The sequence below is a fragment of the Crassostrea angulata genome, chromosome 10 (assembly GCF_025612915.1).
Source record: "Crassostrea angulata isolate pt1a10 chromosome 10, ASM2561291v2, whole genome shotgun sequence".
In the NCBI taxonomy this organism is placed as follows: Eukaryota; Metazoa; Mollusca; class Bivalvia; order Ostreida; family Ostreidae; genus Magallana; species Magallana angulata.
In genome coordinates this window covers 23,008,565-23,029,212 of record NC_069120.1, presented here as the reverse complement: position 1 = coordinate 23,029,212, position 20,648 = coordinate 23,008,565, and the positions used below count along the sequence as shown (strand labels likewise).

General features: G+C 35.4%; 2 protein-coding genes and 1 long non-coding RNA gene across 4 annotated transcripts; 2 read left to right on the top strand and 1 right to left on the bottom strand.

Annotated features, from left to right (window-relative positions):
* The first annotated feature begins 1,812 nt into the window (after positions 1–1,812).
* Positions 1,813–5,865, top strand: LOC128168114 (histone acetyltransferase KAT6B-like). The gene is made up of 8 exons (XM_052834220.1): positions 1,813–2,485; positions 3,801–3,957; positions 4,119–4,231; positions 4,361–4,442; positions 4,574–4,666; positions 4,775–4,844; positions 4,927–5,077; positions 5,204–5,865. The coding sequence occupies exons 1-8, from the start codon at positions 1,928–1,930 to the stop codon at positions 5,339–5,341; spliced, it is 1,362 nt and encodes a 453-aa protein (XP_052690180.1). The 5' UTR covers positions 1,813–1,927; the 3' UTR covers positions 5,342–5,865.
* A 1,867-nt stretch (positions 5,866–7,732) lies between these two features.
* On the bottom strand, positions 7,733–10,496 carry LOC128167439 (uncharacterized). The gene is made up of 4 exons (XR_008241237.1): positions 10,371–10,496; positions 8,892–9,046; positions 8,393–8,458; positions 7,733–7,859 (listed from the first exon to the last, which is right to left on the bottom strand). It is a non-coding gene; the product is annotated as an uncharacterized LOC128167439 (long non-coding RNA).
* LOC128167437 (receptor-type tyrosine-protein phosphatase kappa-like) lies at positions 7,780–20,615 on the top strand. Of its 2 annotated transcripts, none has more exons than XM_052833160.1 (31): positions 7,780–7,997; positions 8,917–9,057; positions 9,754–9,957; positions 10,130–10,227; positions 10,317–10,485; positions 10,606–10,737; positions 10,887–11,027; positions 11,142–11,279; positions 11,481–11,618; positions 11,980–12,117; positions 12,222–12,359; positions 12,608–12,745; positions 12,956–13,084; positions 13,241–13,352; positions 13,483–13,550; positions 13,725–13,891; positions 14,231–14,318; positions 14,429–14,505; positions 14,956–14,992; positions 15,503–15,600; positions 15,729–15,854; positions 15,967–16,109; positions 16,208–16,343; positions 16,590–16,727; positions 17,466–17,565; positions 17,664–17,737; positions 18,087–18,221; positions 18,566–18,691; positions 19,505–19,656; positions 20,161–20,296; positions 20,390–20,615. In XM_052833160.1, exons 1-31 carry the CDS (start codon positions 7,925–7,927, stop codon positions 20,456–20,458), a joined length of 3,759 nt encoding a protein of 1,252 aa, XP_052689120.1. In that variant the 5' UTR covers positions 7,780–7,924; the 3' UTR covers positions 20,459–20,615. The 2 variants fall into 2 exon arrangements, with proteins under 2 accessions (XP_052689120.1, XP_052689119.1); XM_052833159.1 differs by having other exon boundaries at positions 13,722–13,891.
* The last annotated feature ends 33 nt before the right edge of the window (positions 20,616–20,648 follow it).

Below are 20,648 nucleotides of genomic sequence, written 5' to 3'. Positions count from 1 at the left end.
TATAGCGCTAATGTATTATTAATGGTTTATAAGTATACATATATATATATATATACGATCCACATTTACAATATGAAATGTTATCATAAGTGGTCAATGATGTTCTTATTTTGCTTTATTATATCATCAGTGGATGCAATCTGCTTAAAGAAGCTGGATCGGCAACAAATAATCCATTAGATATATCTAAAAAGTTTAGATATGATATTTTAGCCAAAAATTCTGGATGCAGTCTGCTTAAAGAAGTTGAGTGGTCAACAACTTTTACAATGGGGGAATTTTTTTAAAAAAAATTGATATCTTATTTCCCACCCCACCGAATTTGAAGAATGGCCAATAGAAATATGTGTAGGTTTTCTTTTTCTTCATGATTTTTTGTTTTTGCTTATATTATTTAATATATCTAACGGATCATATCCAAACATAAGTATCGTACATGCGCGAATTGAGAAATATTTTCCAGGGGGGTTAATTGGATAATTTTGTTGAACAATCAATACAACGGTGCGTTCTAAGTTAATTAATTTAATAAATTTAATGGGTGTAAAAGAAGCTGAGTGATACATTCATATGCTATCTTTATATCAAAACTTATTCATAGTATTTTGTCGTCTTAAATATAATTAAAATAGAATAAACAGGACCAAAAGTTTTGGTATATTGTATAGTGTTTATGTATAATATATGCATGTGTATAACAAACTATTAATGAATTTGTCTGAAGCGGAAAATGTGTATACATTGGTTTATATAGAGGAACTGAGCGCGAAATCATTATCATTAATAAGTTTGAAACAAAAAAAAAATGAAATCTAGTATAAAGACGGGTTTTCTTGGAATCAGAATAAATTACGAGAGATTTAAATCGGTTTCAAACAACGTGGATCAGGTATACATTTTCGTGTCATTTAATAAAACCTGCTAAATAAAGTAAAATATGTCATTCAGAAAATGATATATCTTGAAACTGTGTCAGATGTTTTAATTTAAGTTTCGAAATTCTAAAATATAAATTATCGCCATCGGTGGTCACATTGATAATATTCTTTGTTTAACTTAAAGTTTGAAACATTTTTCTATAAAGTTAGGTACATAAACATACATAATATTTCCATTATGTAGTTTAAAAATTGATAATATATATTATGTTGTGCCATTATCTTTAACTTATTGATTAAGTGACATCGTGCGTATGAGCACGTACATAGCAATAAGGATTTTTCTATACAGTCTATGTCGACAAAGTTGATCAAATATGCTTTCTTAGTGTGTTAGAAGACGACAGACGCAATTCGAGCTTTCTTTTCGCTAAAATATTTTGTTTCTAATCACGATGGATTACAAATACACTTGTTTTGCGGTCAATTGTACACGAATAATGTTGGATCCGCACCTGAGAAATTTCGCAGATCGTGTGTTTTGCTTGTATTCAATAATATTGATGCCTAAATACGTGCGTTACACCAATAAGGCTAAAAAGAACATGTCCTGAGTGTAAATCTCTCTTCTTTTTCGTGATATGTGCTCAAAAATTGAAGTTGTCGCAGTTGTTCGCTTTCATAGCCCGGTGACGTTGTCATGTCGGTCGAGTGGGGTACGATGAGGGGAAATTAAAAAATAAGCAATAACTCTGAAACCAATAATGGAGCGTTTTGTTCTTTTTACTGCAGAATTCTAATAATAAGAAACAATATTTTATAATAATGTAATGATTATAATCAAATATGGTATGTTTATCAATAACGCAAATTGGTAGTCCCTCGATCGATACTCGAATCAATCCCATGATGCCTCTGTTGAATGAAATGAGACATGCGCAATCTACCAAAACATTGAAATATCATCGTTCCCCGGACCTTACCCCAGCCGCGCTGAAAAGCTTGTTTTATCCTCTGTCGCACTCTTGGGTGTGGAACTAAACAGCCCGATGGCTAGTCAAAAATGCAAAGAATGCATACTACAAATAATTGACCAGCTCCGACAGCGGAAAGCGCGTCCAGATATTGTGCGAATATGTCACATGGCAGCCCGTAAGCATGGGATGAAATGGCAAGAGACGGAGTCGCATTTGGAAAAATTAGTAGAATCGGGCACGGTTGTAAAAGTAGACTATAAAGGTAACGTAAGCTATAGAAACACTGCAAAGTGGAAGAAAACGCATTCCTGGAAAAAAGTAGTTCATTCTGATAAAACATGTAAAAACATTATTTCTGCGGTTCAAGAAATTGCGCAAAACTCCCTGGAAAGAGGCGCATCTGTGAAAGATGTAGAGAAGTGGCTTAGCACGAATACGCAAGGACCCCAGATAGAACGCACCCAACTCCGAGCGGCTCTGGATAAAGAGGTTGTGAATGGAAACCTTAAAAAGTTACCCCAGGGGACCTATATCAGTAGCGAAAGTAACCCGGAAAAGAAAATAACCGAAAAACCGACCACCTCTGTTTCAAGTCCGGGTAAACGAGGACGCCCTCCCTCAAAACGCAAGGTAAAGGATGACACATTGCCGATATAACGTTACCCACAATATGCAAAGTTGTTTACATAATTAATCCGAAAGTGGGAAAACGTGATTATATCATAGCTAGTGCGGCAAATCGAATTATCGTGAATACTTACAATGCTACGCAACTTTTTTTTTTCAACCCACCGTGACAAAATAAACGTGGTCTTTTACGTGATGGTAATTCATTGTTTAAACTTGTGACACAAGTTGTGTTACTTTGGATAATAACACTTATTTTAAAAGAATGTCGGGCTTTTGTTTATCATATTTAATACATGTACTATATAGTTGGTCCTTATTATCTTTACAATATTTCCTTAAGGCTTTTAATTTGTAAGTACGAATTGAACTTGTATAATTACTTTGCTGATATAGTGAAGAGTCTTATAAGTAATAAGTGATCTATATTGCAGGTATATGAACATAAACTTGGTTAAAAAAAACTTTTAAAATGAAATAGAGCGCGCATTACATGAACCTCATCAAATCATGCGTTTATTAAATGCATTTTAAAGATCTAATTTTTTAGTGCACTTTTTTGTTTGCGAAAATGAAAAAGAATTAAAGATAAACTTTTAAATATTATAATTTTAGCAACAAAAAAAAAAAAAGAGGAGCGCCACTGGCAAAGAATATGATTAGCAACAGAAGGGAACGTTACGTAATAACATATTGATATTTATCGTGCGTTTCATTGTATTCGGTAAATCTTGCTTATATAATATTATTCACGTCTAATAGAAACATTTTTTATTCACATATAAACACTGAAGATAAAAATAGTGGGGACTTTATGCACGGCCATGTTGCGAATTTAATGAATTGAATGAAAACTACGTTGTCTGGTGCCTGCTGCTGATTTTTTCTCCGCAATTTGTCGGAAGTCACGACACATTAAAGTTAAAAAATTTCCTTAGTATTAATTTTGAATAAATTCAATGCATTCCTGGATTTTTAAACATTTGAAATTGGTATTGTTCCGATTATTTTCGTTATTTTGTTGTATCGCTACAATGATATTATAGATGTAGATACTTTTATTTTCGATTCTAACAATTAGAACAGACTGGCCAGTGAAATAATTCCGTACTTTTAAAATTACCAGACTTTTCTCACATTTACATCAGTAGTCCAAAGCATCCGACGATTTCCTTGTTTTGTTTTTTTTTTTACCAATTTTGATACTGCTCTTTGTTAGGAATGTAAACTAGCAAAATTGTTAAAAGAAACATTGAAAATGTCAAATATTTCGGGCTAGTGCACCAGTTATTACTGAATCCAGTATTTTACATTTTAGAAGTTCAAGAAAACTCATGGACCCGACTTTGAAACACTGTCGTTCGGGAAGCGTTCAATGGACGACGCTTCCTGCGATTATTGTCTTCAGACAGAACCCATCGTTCGCAGAGGTTTCAAAGAGGGAATACTGGTGTGCCAGGACTGCAACGCGAAGGGTGAGTTTATCATTCGAACAAGAAATCAAAATTGTAACTTAATTTATAGCTTACCGGTATTTAAATATTATCGGTAAAATTTTGTGTTGTCTTCCCATTTCCCTTTTCCATATCTATTTTCTATATATATAAAAGCATTTTGTAAAAATTCTTAATGACAGCCCACCCCTCGTGTATGGGATACAATGCCATCTTAGCCAGACGCACCCTGGAGTCTCCATGGCAATGCATCGACTGCAAGACGTGCACCGTCTGTCAAGACTCCGGTGACCCTGTAAGTTGCCCACTGCATGTGAGAACGCATTGATTCATTTTGGTCGCTGATATCATTACTGAAGAGTGAAGAAGACAAAAAAAAAATCAGTTGATGACTTCAAGTGTTGGTATGATTGTTGATTTGTAGGACACGATGCTGTTTTGTGACGCCTGTGATAAGGGGTATCATATGACCTGCCATGAACCGGCCATAGAAGACAAACCGCAAGGTAAATTCAGAAGTAACCGGTTATGTAATGATTAGAACCGCCCCTTGTGTTACGGACAATTTGCAAAAATCCAGTTTTACCTTACCGAGATAAAAGTCATGACGAAGACTAAGCCGATGCCTTTATTGCAGGGAAATGGGAGTGTCAGACCTGTCAAGACACCGAACCCGTGGATGCCTCTATGGAGATTGATGACGTCAATGATACAGCAGACGAGAGCCGAGGTTTGCAAGCCAAGTGTTGCATAGGATCGTTTTTACTCGGCCGAATATTGAATGCATTTGAATTTTAACACCAAGCTTAAGTTCTAACAGAGTTTTATTTTGTTTCAGATGGAAACAACACCTCTTGCTTACCAACACCTTACGACTCGGCAGCTTCGTCAGAAGATGACAACAACAGGTGAGACAAATTGTGTCAGTGTACTAAGGGAAACGAGCAGTACCATTGTCATACCAACTGACTTAACTTGTCTTGATTGCAGAATTGAAGCTAAGAGAAAGTCCGAAGAAAGGTCCCCTCCAGAACAGAAGAAATCCAGTTGCCCGGATGCTTCTAAATGGGGAGTGGAGGACGTTGTGAAATATTTCTCCAGTCTTGGCTACAAGGACCAAGCAGACGCCCTCCAAGATCAGGTAGGTCCAACTTAAGACGTCGAAATCGTGTTGGATGATGATAAAGGACAGCACATTGCTTTGCAGTCTTCCATTATGCGACCATACCGGTATGTATTCATTAATATTGTGTGATTTTTGTTGTAGGAAATTGATGGACAATCCTTACTTTTGATGAAAAGAAGCGATGTTTTGACAGGACTGTCAATCAGACTTGGTCCCGCTCTGAAAATGTATCAGCATGTGATGAAATTACAACTAGGAGGGATGGACGCTGCAAACTGATTGAAGAAAATGATCTTGTGCCGCCATCTGGTGGAAATATTGGACTACATGTGTATACATTATTTTAATTTTAAAGATTTTCTTGTAAAGATGAATAATTGCAATTTAGTGAGGGAGTCAGGAAACGGTTTTATCAATCCACCATATTGTGTTAAAATAGTTACTTAATATTTTTTGTATATATAAATGACCTTTAATCATACTTTGACATTCATATGTAGCATCTCAGGACATGTATAATAAATAGTCACCATCTATTCATCAGTTTGGAAATCCCGTCGATTTTAAGCTTTAGCATACTTATTCTATGCAGCTGTGTAATTGTTAAAATTGTTGGATGAAATCCGCGATGTGTTAATTTAAATCAAGACTGCAATGCAAATGTATATCATAGCACGTGACGCAATGCAAATGATGATTTATCATGAATGGTATAAATTTTTTGCATCTTGTATAAGAGTATTCATGTTTTGTTCATGTACATAATCAATAAAATAGCTTTAACAGCTTGGATTCATACATAACTGTTTCTTCTTTCCTCTGTGAAAATGTGTGCAATGACTACTTCATTAAAATGTGTTCCGGGGGGGGGGTCTATTTTTTCATGTTGCACTTGATTGAAGGATGAGACTTCCATGTTAATTTAACCACTTGAATATGTCTTTGGAATTGACCATCCTGTAGGCTAACGTTATAAAAACAACGGAAAGAACCACATCACTTCGGATATAAAGGTAGGTCGAATTTACTATTGTTCTAAGATTAAATAAAACTCAAACCTGTTACAGGTATATTACAAATGTGCATGATTGAATTAATTACATTCTTTATTTGCACAAGACATACATCTTATGGCATAGGTTATTACATATACTTAATAGCAATATTGAAATAATGGTATGGTACATGTACATGTAAAGTACATTGACAGTGTATATAAAATAAAAAATTTACTAACAGGCGAAAAAAAAAATTAAAGTCGGTCCAATGTAATCCCTTTGCGGATGAATACATATTTACTCGCTCTTTGACAAGAGAAAGTGGTGCATATTCATTTAAAAATTTTGAATTGATAACCTCGTAAAACCCTAATGATGTCTGATTACTAATAGTTCAACATTGTTAATTAAGAATTTAATATTGAAGACCAGGAGGATGACGGAAGGATTTCAGTCTTGGGATACCACAACTGTTCACCATTGTTATTGACTTAGAATAAGATGTAAACAGTTATATAATTTGAAAAGTGAAACCAATCACCAACCTCAAAGCAAAAACACCGCTTTTTTTTTTTAAAATACCACCCTTCAATGCCTGTTTTGCATTAGATATGTATTTCTAGATTTTTCTCAACACTGTCCATAAATTGTTAATTGTTAAATTGCTAAATGATTTAACGCACCCAGAAATAAAGTACACTCGCCAAAAACTGCTTTTTAAAAACAATTTTATTTCATTAATCTTGATGGTATTTCGTTTCAATCCTGATTTCATTATTAAAAGACTGAAATAATCTCCTGATATTTGATTTTTTTATGACTTTTTCAGAGAAATGTTTTAGCTTTGAGATACTCTTTTTACGTGTAGCTTGAAAAATTGCTGTGTATTATATCTTTTAAAATATAAAATAAAATATGTTTAGTATTAAAACTGCAGTAGATACTTTAGTTTTATGAAAAATATTTGTATCCAAAACTAAAAAGATTTTAAATTTTTTAGGGAAAATGGATAATTTTCAGCTTGGAACCATTTCCGATTGAAACTAAACTGATCCTGACTGAAAATATGTTTGATTTATTATTATAAACAATTTTCACAAGACTATAATATTATAATGTTTTGTTTGGTTGTTGTAACATTAAAAAGGTGAATTTCGGTGGAAGCTGCAGTATTGTGTGAATGATTATGAAATGAATGCTTTATTGGAGAATTGGGGGGGGGGGGGGGTATTTCATTTCATTTTTATTTAAATCACAATTATTTGATTAGCTACATGTTTTTAAGAACTATTTTATCCTTGGATTTTAAATAAGCATTAAATAAAAGGGTTTTTTTTTTTATATTGGATGAAATGTCTATTTAACAGCAACCAAAACAATTTTTCAGTTATTTCTTTAAAATAATTGAAAATAACTCTTTTTATTTTAATCGATCAATATTAAATAGTGATATTTTTTTTTCACTTTTTTTCGGTGAATTTCTCCTATTGCCGTGCTACAACTATTTATGGATCTCGTACAAAAATGCTCAATACCCTCACCATATAGATTTTAAAAAACCAGTTACACGAAATAGAACCCCTTAAATCATGTTAAATTTTAAAAAAGTTCTGTCTGATGAAAACATTGTGTACAGTTGCCTTCTACATACAAACGTATAAAACACGGCATTGCGCAGGTATCTAAGGACATGGGCCCCGGGGGCACAGCGCTGGTGACGATTATGCCCCTGGTCGACAAACGACTCATCTTATTACGGCATGTAGATACACACACACACACTTCCTCAACCAAGGAACCTAGAGAATGAAAGAAAAGAAGGAATAAGTTAAAATTCATTTTTGTGAAAAAATTTGTGCTCAAAATGACTAATTATGTGATGGATATGACAGTTTGGGCTGTGTTTACTTCATGGATGCTTCAACATGCCGCTCAAGGTAAGGGGGTCAGGCTCCGTGAGATCTTCACTGGGATTGACATCGAGATGAGCAAGGAAGAAAACTATGTGATTTACCGAAAGGAGTAGGAGATTCTTCAATCTTGTATTTCCTATATTTTATATAACCCATCTTAATTAGGAAGTTTTAAGATTTAGTGTATGACACCAAAAATTTCTTTAAATGAAACTGATATCATTTTAAAAATAAACAAAATGAATATACACGTCTTTACCTGTTCAAAATAAATGAAAGAAACGCAAATAGTATCAACCTTTGTAATTTATAGTAACAAGGCTCGGGAGAAGTACATCCCGTTTTCTTTTTATTGTGTGTTGTTGGGTTTTTTTTACTGTTGTTGAGGTGTCCATCCTTCATCTTATGAAGTTACTGACCTCATTCAATACGTCACGCTCCGAGACTCAGGGGAATCAATCGTCTTGTCCGGTTCCTGACAACTACTGTCCATGAAAATAAAAACTTAACGATATAAACACCCTAAATTGATTCAAATGTCTTTTTAAAATTAATAATTACATGTTCAATTATAAATCGTGCAAAAGTTTTTATCTAAGTAAAGAAAAAACTTTCAAAATTAAAAAAAAAAAAAAAAAACACCGGCAAATCATGTGGAAAACAATTTTAATGACACCACAAATGGATAAGCCATAATCAATCCCCGATGGTTTTCAGGCTAATCAGAATTACAACGTATCAATCTTACCTCCATGTGTACACATAAGTTCAAGTACAGTAACTACTAGCATTTTGTCTGGGCGCAGATTCCAATATCAATGTTAAGATGAAAAAATATGTTTCAGCATCACAAACACAAAATACCTTTGTACACAATGCTTATGCAAAATATGAACCACTTGTGGTAATGTATTTTACCTGGTTCTCTACCTCTAACTTCCAGGGTCGTGCCCGATGGGATTTTTCGGCTACCTGTGTCAGTACGCCTGTCACTGTCAGTACGGAGCGGCCTGTCACTCCGTCACCGGGGAATGCTTCGAGGACTGCGAGTTCGGGTGGAGCGGGAAACCCACCTGTCAGATACGTAGGTCCTCTCATTATTTAAAAATCATATTGAAAATTTGTTAAAGATTTTTTTTATACTTAAGAGGACTGAATGCTGTGGTCATTTTTAGACGCTATTTATCTTCTTCAAAAGAAGAGCTCTGTATAGCTATGTAGAAAACATTTCAAATAAAAAGATTTTTGGAAGTTTTCTTTACTCAATAATGGTTTATAGCTAAACAAACCATTTTTGAAAATAAAAGGCTGATCTGGTGGTTAAAGTGTTGAACACCGAGCCTCCTTAATTAATTAAGAAAGGCGTTTCCTTTTTCAATATGTGCCATATAACAACATCAGCAGTGATTGGAATATTATTTTTCAATGATCTTAACAAAACACAAGCCACTAGAGACAAAAAGTAGTATAGACTTATTTCAGGAAAACATAAATGTTTCACTTGTTTATTATGTTCAATTTAACAAACAACAAAGGTTATGCGCACGACGCTATGAACTACAACTTCTCAGCTTGACCTGCATGTTCCATGATCACTGAAAAATGTTGTTTACTACAAGATTTTTGCAACTAAGTTTTTTAAAATCTTGCTTAATAAAATTACATTAACATCCTGTTTTTTAATTAAATGGTTCATTGAAATATCGTATTAGTAGTACGTATTAAGTGAAATGCTACAGCCCAAAATATGTTAACAAGTAGTGTATTGTTCATAAAACAGAAAACGTTGCATTAGACAAAGTAACCTTACAAGATGGTCATAACACATCCGTGCTAGCTGTGGACGGAGTACGCGAACAGAACGGATCCACAGGACGGTGTACGCGAGCCTACAGCACCTCCAACGTATTCAGGGTCAAGTGGTACGTGGACCTAGGGAGGGAGTACCACATCAAACAGATCAAGATCTACTTTAGAAACGACGGTTAGTAAGCCTAGTTGGTCAAGAAGATCAACTTTTTGCTATTTATTGTTTTCTCATCTCATCTAGTCAAAAACATATATAATTTTATTCTTTCATCAGAATTGTTCTTGTCAGTGATATGTTATCAGAAATGGAGTTTTTTGAATTAAAATGTACTTCTCTTTTATTGCAGAGCCATACAACGAGGGCAGACGGAAAGGAATTCGAGTTTATGTGTCAAACACTCCCATGTTTACCAACGGCGCTCTCTGTTATACCAGCCAAATACAAGTAATGAAAATAACGAAAATCTAAAGCTCTGGCATAAGCTTTTCACGTTTTTTATGTTTTTTAAAATTTGTTTGACATATATCTTATAGAGTAACAAATTCTTTACACCACCCGACATCCTGACACTGAATAACTGTACTCACAAAGCCCGTTACGTCACGATCTACAACCAGCGTCCTATGGTCAACCCGGCCGCCTGCCCTAAAACGGACTACTCGTGCTGGGCGAACCTGGAAATCTGTGAGGTTGAAGTCAACGGTGAGCATTACAATGGGAACAAAATGAAAGGAAAAAAAACAGAAAAAAACCCTGAAAAATCTTTACTGATTTAGAGTTATGGTTCTTAGCACCGTACATCTAAAACGACTTTCTTTGCAGCCTGCGCCTTTGGAACTTATGGCCCTAACTGTGAGAACCAGTGTAACTGTAAGGGTGAGACGTGTGACACAGAGACAGGGCTCTGTCTGTCAGGCTGTTCAGAGGGGCGCATGGGACCCAAGTGTGACCAAGGTTAAACATCATGTATCTTATTCCCTTCGATTCTGGTTTCAAAAAATTGCAGTCTTTTCTTGCAAAGTATAATTTCATTTTATTTACATAGACATGATATGCAAACAGTAAAGTTATGGTGAATTCATGTTTGGGTTGTTGTTTTACAGATTGCCCATCTGGTCTGTTTGGTGAAAATTGCGCCAATTTCTGTGGCTACTGTTTGAATGGCGAGGCCTGTGACCCTGTTTCTGGAAAATGCCCTGGGAGCAAATGTGAGGCCGGGTGGGAGGGGCCAATGTGTAAGCAAGGTAAATTGTCTTCAAAGCAGATGTTAGAATCTTACTCTTTACACTTCGTTGTCTGTCATTTTACGATACATCGTAATATTTCGATTATTTAGTGGTAATAATTTTATATTTCAGAATGTAAAAAATACAAATATGGAGCCGCGTGTCAGTATGACTGCGGGAATTGCCTCAATCTCAAGGACTGCGAAAAAACATCGGGAATATGCAAAGAGGGTTGTCACAGTAGCTGGTATGGACCGAACTGCAATTATTGTAAGTAAAAATAAGATTGCGGAAAAATCTATTTTTATAATTTTGGTTAAGATGCAGGTTTTACCAAAAGAATTTGAAAAAAGTTCGACAGTTTAGCTAAAGATAGATGTTCCTTCAAATTTTTTTTATATATTTTGCAAAAACAGTTCAAAACAACGCAATACAGTTAGGTTCTAATGTTTGTATTTTGTATCGTTGTAGCCTGTCCTATTGGGACATACGGCGGAGCGTGCGACAAAATCTGTGGTAATTGTGCAGACAGCGTCCCCTGTCACTCAACGACGGGGGCGTGTCCTGATGGGTGTCACCCGGGGTATATGTCGGACCGCTGCGACATGCGTACGTCAACAATAACATTAATTAAACACAAATATATTTATATTATTACAGTTACTGGCATACCTTTTCTGTTTTGCTTGGCGACCATTTTAATTACATGCATGTGCATTATATTTAAGTTACTTGTACTGTTGTACGTGTATGTAAGGTGCAACGTATTTCATATACTTTTCGTAGGCTGTAAGACTAATTTGATAATTCTGTTATGAACTCCGTATATAATGAAGTAAATTGTTCTAGAAAGAGACATGTTTCTTATGAGAGAGACGTGGTTCCTTAATGAATATGGTGATTTCCTTGCATGTGAAAAATGTATTTATATGCGTATATTTATTTGAAAATGTTCAATTTTCATGAAAAGAATGCCCTAGATTTACATACGGAAAAGGCTGCTTCCAACGCTGTGGAAACTGTGCGAATGGTGCCACATGTAATCACGTGACAGGCGCATGTCCCGAAGGATGCATGCCGGGATATACAGGAAATAAATGTGACAAAGGTAAGATGTTTAGTATTTTGATATGAGATTCATTTTTTTTCATTTTTATAAGTAGCTTGTCTCAAAATAGTATATGTTGTGCAAATTTTATATCCGTATTTTAGTTTGTGAGACTGGTTTCTATGGAGACAGTTGTCAACTACCGTGTAACAGTTGTCGAGATCTGAAATGTCATCACGTGACAGGACAGTGCATTGATAACTGTCAGCCTGGATGGAAAAATTTGCCTTTCTGTGACCAAAGTAAATATATTTCTAACTTTTCTACATTCGAGGCGAAGGTTTTGTAAAGCTTGGAAATTATTGAAAATAAAAGAATCTAACGGTATTCAATCAAAGTAAACAGAAGGGTTTTTTTTTTATTTATAATGTATAGATATCTCACTATGTGTGAGAACTTGACTGATCAGGCGAGCAGAGTGGTTCGCGAGCCAAGTGTTATTTGACTGTAATTGATAATCCATGATCTGATTAGTTTTATGCGTTTTCAGAATGTACTCCAGGGATGTTTGGCGACCAATGTATCAATATCTGTGGTCCCTGTAAAGACAATCAACCATGTGATCACGTGACCGGTGATTGTGCTGATGGCTGCCAACCAGGATGGAGGGGGGTGCAGTGCTCAGAGAGTAAATAATACGTCCAAATATCTGAAAACCAAAAACAAATTTTTTTAAGTACGAAAGAATAGGATCATCTGACAGACTTCTACGCTTAAGCAAGTCATCAAATTAAACATTGAATATCATAGTCAGCTATAAGTTAATACATTTGTCATGATTTTTGTAACATTGTTTACATTACAAAATGACTTTATTTTCACTAAATTGGATTTCCAGCCTGCCCCTTGAACACATACGGAGACCAGTGTTTGTCCAAGTGTGGACACTGTGTAGGGAATATCACGTGTAACCCGGAAGACGGGGTCTGTCCAGAGGGATGCCGGGACGGCTATATAGGCAACAAATGTAATCAAATAGAGAAATTCATTACGCCAGCTTCAAATGACGTATTTGATTTTTTTTTATCTAAAAATAAAATTCTCTTGATAAATTCCTGTCTATAGCTGTTTTAAAAGACTGACAGTAACGATTAGTTAAAGAATTTGAATTAAAATGTTTCAGGTGTTTCTACAAAATCGGAGCAGATGGCACCAATGACTGCCGTGATCGGAGGAACGGCAGGTGGCGCAGTGCTCGCTGTCTTACTTGTGATCTTGGCTGTTATATTAATCAAGTAGGTTTGAACAAACTTTTTTTAAGGGAGAGGGTTATTACATTCTACTGTATATGAAATATGTCATGTTTATGAATGATTTTTTTTATTGACACAATTGCAAAAAAAAAAAATATTTTTGAATTCGTAGAAAGAGGAAAGAAAAGAATCAAGGGAGCCCAGCTGTGGATCTGAACATGAACGCTCAATACGCTAACGGTTTGTCAGCTTCCAATTACAAACCCCATTCTGTAGCTTTCCTACGCCTTTATTTACTCTATTGCCATAATGAATAATTAATCACCCAGATTAACAAATATAGGCGACAAATGCCAGGTTAATGATAGCACGATTGATAAGAGTGTTTGATTGGAGGTGTTCTTTTTTTAGCAGTGATGTTCGGGAACCTGGATGAACTAGATAACCGGAGCTTCCGGATCAGCGCTAGTTCCGCCGTGTACTATAACCTGGACATTGAGAGGGGAATTCACATCAACCAGCTTAATGAGTACATTCACACTCTGGAAGCCAATCCGGAGAAATACCAGACACAGTTTGATGTTAGTAGCTTTGGTACACGCATTGTGTATCTAGGTCATATTAACGAAGCTAATTAAACGCTTCTATTTCATATTCTTAGAAGATAGGATTTTGCGTTGTTGCATTTTACCATGCAATTAGCCTAAGGAGTAACTGTATTTTTAGATTTTTTTTCTTCATTGGGGATCTTGTGATGGTGTCATGGCTTTAAGTAGTTTTTCTTTCTTTTTCTCATTTCGCTGAGATATTGGTTAATTAAACTGAGATTATCTTATTCCCTTTCAAACTGTGCAAATACATTAAGTGTGTCAGTATTGTACCAGTCCATCAAACCATCAAAAACTTACATGCTTTTTCAGGAACTAAAAGACTGTCCAAGATTTCTTCACGTAGAGGGTCAGAAAAAAGAAAATAAAACAAAGAATCGGTTCTTGACCACCTTCCCGTGTAAGTCTTAACTCGCAATTCAAAAAAGAATCGACCATTCAAATCCATGGCATTTACGCTGACAAAATTTTTATTTGTATGTTTAAATTTTTTTTTGAATTTTCTTGCAGATGACCATTCTAGGGTCGTTCTTACGTTTATGAAGGACAGGAGTGGGTCGGACTACATCAATGCTAACTACATAGATGTATGTATTCAAACCTGAAAGTCAATCTCTAATTGACTCATTAGCTAGCACGGCTCTTAATTAGTAACTTCAGTAACACATGGCACAAAACATTTGTCTAAAAAAAATACAGTGAATACCAGCGAGCGGGAAACTGTCTCTGACATTTAGAAGCCTGCAGATGTTCATATATACAGAAAGTAACGCATATCTTTATGCAATGCCACCAAAAGATCTTTATTAAAGATCTATGGTTTGAGTGGCTGCAAAATGGGGGAGTTTTTAATGTGCAAAACCCTATCGTTTTAATTTTATTATTATCACTGGGGATTTTTTGGGGGGGGGGGGGGCAAAAATGTTTACTAAAAGTTTTAAGTAGAGTTTGTTCATAGATATATGATTTTATGATTTAGATCAGACTGATTTTATCGATGAGAACCTAATGAAGTTTGACATTTGGTTTTATTGTAGAGTATGGAAGAACGAAAGAAATATATTGCAACCCAAGGTAATAACCGATTAACCGACCAAACTTTATCTTTAACAAGTTTATGATGGCCACAGGCACTCGATGCATGCCCCCTCTACTTTTTAAATCTTCTATAAAAAAAGTCAGACATATTTTTAACTTATATCTTAATTTACATACATGTGTGTATTGTTTTGTAGAAACTGTAACCTAATTTAGTACATGTATGTTAGCTACTTTTTTAGTTAAATTCTGAATATCGGCCAATGATTACTTTATTAAAAAATACAATATTATGTCTACTGAAACAAAAACAAGAAAAAATTGTGAGTTGGGCCCCCGTTTTTTTTTAAATTTCCAATAAGATATTGAAAAGGTGGTTAACGTTATCCATGCTCCAAGTGCCTGTGATGTCGGTATGCATACTGAAATAGAGTCTCATTTGAATTCAAGTACTTACAGTAATTGAGAATTTGAGTAGAATATCCAAGTTATGATACGTAAACAAAGTATAATAATATTATTATAAGTCTGTTCAATGTTTAATAGGACCAAAAATTAACACAATCATTGACTTCTGGAGAATGGTATGGCAAGAAAGCGTGCATCAGATCATCATGCTAACCAATATCATAGAAGACGGAAAGGTAAGTCAAGGTTGTCTCTATGGCAACAGTTCAGAATTAACTTATAAATATAACCATTCTAGATATGCATTTTATCTTTAGTTAGAGATTTTGATGAAATGAGATTTTTATTTTTATTTTTTTCAAAGGTTAAGTGCGAGCACTATTGGCCAGAGAGCGACGAACCTTTGATCCTAGGAGATCTGGATATCCGTCTGCAATCAGACAAACATTTTGCAAGCTACAGTATTCGTCAAATGACTCTATCATATGAGGTACCAAATGCTGTACTCAATAAGTTGAATGAAATACAAAGACATTTTAAGCATTTGATAAATCCTGAAATATATATTAGGACCGATTGCAATTATTTGTTGATAATTTTAGGGAGAAACCAGGCGGATTCATCAGTTTCATTTTACGGGATGGCCGGATCACGGAATTCCAGAAACTCTGGAGTTGGTACACTTCCTGAAACGGGTCCAGTCCAGTGAGTTCTATGACCAGAGTCCCATGCTAGTTCACTGCAGGTTGGTTACATTCCCTGTGCACCTTTCTTTCTATGCACTGTCTTTTCGTAGGTTGTTTTGATGTCCATGTTTTTATTGTTTCCCATGTCTTGCCATAGTGCGGGAGTTGGACGAACGGGTACATTCATAGCGCTGGATTCTCTCTACCAACATGGACTCAAAATACAGTTTGTTGAAATCCTTGGATACATCAAACGAATGCGCGAATGTCGGATGTCTATGATACAGAATGTGGTTTGTATTCAGATTTGGACACAACAATACTAGTACATGTACATGTATTTATAATTAATACAAACAGTAATTACGAAAATATGAACGGAGAATGAAATAATAGACAACATGCACAAAAGTTTGAAATAGAGGGATGATATTTTTGCTGTAATCATTAATTTATTGCAAGTCTCCGCGCATCTTTTGACGATTCCTTGATAAAATGTCATGTTAGTGCTAAGTATGTCTCACCCTGCTGTGTTTTAGGACCAATATCGTCTGCTTCACTTTGCCCTACTAGAAGCATTCACATATCGCGAGACGTCTGTGCCACAGGCGGAGTTCATGGACTACTACAAGAAAATATGTCGTCAGAAGCCTCGCCTTCTCTACGAGGAATTCCAGGTAACTAAGTCTGCTCCTCCTAACATCCAAAACGGAAGTAGGTTCTTTAATGTGTTACAGGGACAAAAAATGATCAGACAGACGACGACGTCCTTAGCAGCAAATAAATGAACGAACAGGGTTAATAAGACATCGCACACAGCACTAAAAAAATAATTGTCTTTCATAGTCATTAAAATTCTACCCTTAACTATGTTAACCAGGTCAAAAAGAACCTTGCCATCCATTGAGGAGGAAATAGCGGTTTTCGTTTACCATGTACTTTGCTCTGAAAGTGCTGTGGTTTTGTTTTTTAAAGCGAACTGGGATTTTCATTTGATAATCCCATACTTTAGTATCGTTAACATTTTAATGAGTGTTCTGACAAAATATATTTCTTTCAGTCTAAGTGTGAATGAAGCATCAAGATAAATGATATTAACGTTTCGTTTGAAATATGTACTCTTCCCTTCCTCAAAGTTCTATATAGTGATTGATTTCATTCTTAAGAAGAAGAAAAAAAAACTCGATAATTTGCTGAGGAGAAAAGTAGGGTGAAGTTTTTTTAAAATTATTTTTATACCATTAACATTTTTTATTCTCTTTATACCACCCATACATAGCTTTTCAATTTCTAAACGATAAATTGGGGCTAGCTGTCGCTAATGAGTCCTGCTTACAAAAGATGGGCTTTTTATTTATCGACAACTTATACTTATTATTTGGCATTAAAACAGTACAATTATCCTATTTCTGCAGATTCTAAATGACAGCAGACCCAAGTACGTATCCATGGACTGGACAGCTGCTATAACGGACGAGAATCAACTCAAAAATCAGTCGTCTGCTGTCCTTGCCGGTAAGTTCCGGACATTCCCGCCATGATTTACGGCTGCGAACTATAGAGCGCTAATGGAGCTTATAATGCCATCATTTTATATTTGTTTTTAATTTCAGTGGATCAATTTAGACCGTACTTGAATACGTACGTGCCCGGAACAAACGATTACATCAATGCAGTGATCATTCCAGTGAGTCCAAACGCTTCTCTTGCCTCGACCTTTTAACCCGATAATAATCAATGAAAACGAATTAATATTTGTGTCCCTACAAGTATTCAAAATCAGATTTATGTGATAATTACGACCATAAAGGTTTGAAGGTTACAGTCAAATAGTCGAGCTCAGGGAGATGCTTTTAATGCCAAGAATTCAAATGAGTACTCTTCTGAGTTTTGGAATGTCATTATCCATCCAGTTTCGAGTGTTATTTGTATATGTAAGAGGAAGCAAGTACGATCAAACACAATACATACAAGATGCAATAATCGCATGTGATACTTGTACACATAAATAACCAAAGAGCTTGACTTCATTTCAGTCGCTGAAGCCTGACATGGATTACGTCATCACACAGAGCCCTCTACCGACCACAATTGTTGACCTCTGGCGTCTTGTTTATGACCATGACATTGACGTCATTGTGTCACTCAACTCACCTGTTGACGAGAAAGAGGTAGAGTACAGTCAAGAGATAGACAAACCAATCGTGTCCCTTCCTATTGCAATTAAAAAGTATATAAGAACCCCAACCCTCTCCCCTCCATTCCCATATAATTAGAATTTACCAATTCATATCTTAATTTTTAAATTAATGGGTTTTATTTGTATTTAAGACCAAAGGTGGTAATGGAAGTCGTGATATGTAACCTTGAATTCAACATACTGCCACTTTACAGAATAACATGTTGTAATTCGAAATAAACATTGCCTGTTAGGGTACTTAATCAGGTTACGTCCCGAAAACATAAAATATTACAAACATTTCAAGAATTGTTTCAAAAAGTTTTCAAATCCTAGAAATCGGTGACTTGGTGGCCGAGTGACGGCGACACGGCGTGCTACGGCCCTCTCTACGTCAGGACGGCGTCCACAGAGCAACAGAACCAGGGCTGTTTGTCCAGGTTTATACAGATATTTAAAAAGGTAAGCTCATCTCAAAATCTCAATTCCTCTCTCTCCTCTCTCTCTCTCTCTCTCTCTCTCTCTCTCTCTCTCTCTGTTGTTTCCATCGCCCCATTATTATTATGATGGATACAAAAGAACTCCCAAAGCACCCGTATCATATATTGATGAGTGAATGATGTCACAAGATTTTACAATGACCTATTGGTTAATCTGTTTAATCATTAATAAAATGGTATAAGGATATCTCTATATCATTCAATAGCTTGTGTATACGTAGTAATAACTATGGTTGCAAATCAAGCTTCACACTGACAAAAGTACCCCCCCCCCCCCCCACTTATTTTTATGATCAGAATTATCTGAAAAAAACATAAACTTTGTTATTCCTAAAACACTTTTATCATTCAGAGAGGAAGAAATTTTAAATATTCTGATTATCAGAATAAAAAATTTTTTATCTCGAAAACTGAATCCTTTTCAAAGGAGAAGAGATATTTCTATCTAGGGATGTTGCATAAAATATGTATTCATCTCGGTGAGCAGACGTTGTGGTTGGAGAGAAATTGATACATGTAAGTGGAGGTTAGGGCAGGATCAAAAAGTCAACGTCTTACAAAAACTGAATTCAAATAGTTTTCTTCAAGACCCTTCTGAAAACTGAATATTTTAGTTGAATTATCAGATATCAGAATAGCCTGTATTTCTTTTATTTAATGGTATTTTTTTTAAAATTGCCAATAATATAAAGACCTGTGTGAATTGTGCACGATTTTATGTAACTCTCTCTCTCTCTCTCTCTCTCTCTTAAAAAATTGTTTTATTACACTTCAGGGGTCGGGTGAAACACGAGGACTGACATCTTTCCACTTAAGCGGTTGGCCGGAGGAGCGGGAAACTCCAAAAACTTTCCAGACGACACTGTCAGTCGTCCGGGAAGTTCAGCAGACGATAACGTCCACCAGTCGTATCCTGGTCATGTGCAAGTAAGTGTCGTCTGCCGACTCATTCCTCCCGGTTTTACGAATTTGTTTTTTTTAACCTTAGTTTTCACCAAAATATGTAACTGTAGCTTTGTAAATCGAAAAATCATCCATAATTAATGACAGATGGGATGACAAACAATTTGAGACCGAAATGTTGCAAACATCAAAGCAAGCATTACTAGTATTCAATAACAAATTGAAAAATTGGGGAAAAATACGACACTTTTATTTTGGTATTGACTTAGCATGGAGTACTATCTGTGATGATACTATGATAAACTTCTATATAAAAGTACGATATCAGTGTTTTGGGATCCGAGTATTCGATGAGGTAAATACACTGACGTCAAAATTAAGGAATAATATGCTTACCGGGAGCAAACACAACCAACATGATATATAACTATTTTCAATAAAAGACAATTTGGTCACAATATTGAATTAAATGGAGCATCTCAATTGATTTCCTACTGTCAATTTAATTTCGTAAATATTAATTTTTAGGAATGGTGCCAAGTGTAGCGGTTTGTATTGCGCGCTCAGTCTTATCCTAGATCGGATCAAATTGGAGGATCAAGTTGACGTATTCCATACTGTCCGAAAACTTCAAATCCGCCGTCCACAATTTATACAAAGCATAGTAAGTAAATAACCCCCTACCCAAACTACATGAATTTATTCTTTTAAGGAAACTCATTAAAGCACGTAACATTTGCATTTTTAATAATTTCAGGAACAATATAGCTGGTTATATGATGCCGTGGCGGAACATTTAAATACAGCGGTATACGGAAACCTGTGATTAATGGGTCCAACCTGCTGTCAGTATCTTCAATTATCTACACTTTTCGATCGGCCACTGAGAACTGTAGATTTTTTGTTGCATCTCAGCTGCTGAATCTATTACCTGCAGTGTCGACCAAGTTACATAATCGAACTTCAATGCCCGTCATGATTACCTGATAGCGAAATGACAATCTGTTGCTCAGCAA

What these genes read in the sequence shown, in the direction of transcription:
- LOC128168114 (XM_052834220.1), top strand. Translation starts at nt 1,928, where the DNA reads ATGGCTAGTCAAAAATGCAAAGAATGCATACTACAAATAATTGACCAG. An exon ending in CCAGGACTGCAACGCGAAGG is followed by an intron (nt 3,958 to 4,118) that starts GTGAGTTTATCA and finishes TCTTAATGACAG; the next exon opens with CCCACCCCTCGTGTATGGGA. An exon ending in TCAGAAGATGACAACAACAG is followed by an intron (nt 4,845 to 4,926) that starts GTGAGACAAATT and finishes TCTTGATTGCAG; the next exon opens with AATTGAAGCTAAGAGAAAGT.
- LOC128167437 (XM_052833159.1), top strand. Translation starts at nt 7,925, where the DNA reads ATGACTAATTATGTGATGGATATGACAGTTTGGGCTGTGTTTACTTCA. An exon ending in GAACGCTCAATACGCTAACG is followed by an intron (nt 13,551 to 13,721) that starts GTTTGTCAGCTT and finishes TTCTTTTTTTAG; the next exon opens with CAGTGATGTTCGGGAACCTG. An exon ending in GTCGTCTGCTGTCCTTGCCG is followed by an intron (nt 17,566 to 17,663) that starts GTAAGTTCCGGA and finishes TTTTAATTTCAG; the next exon opens with TGGATCAATTTAGACCGTAC.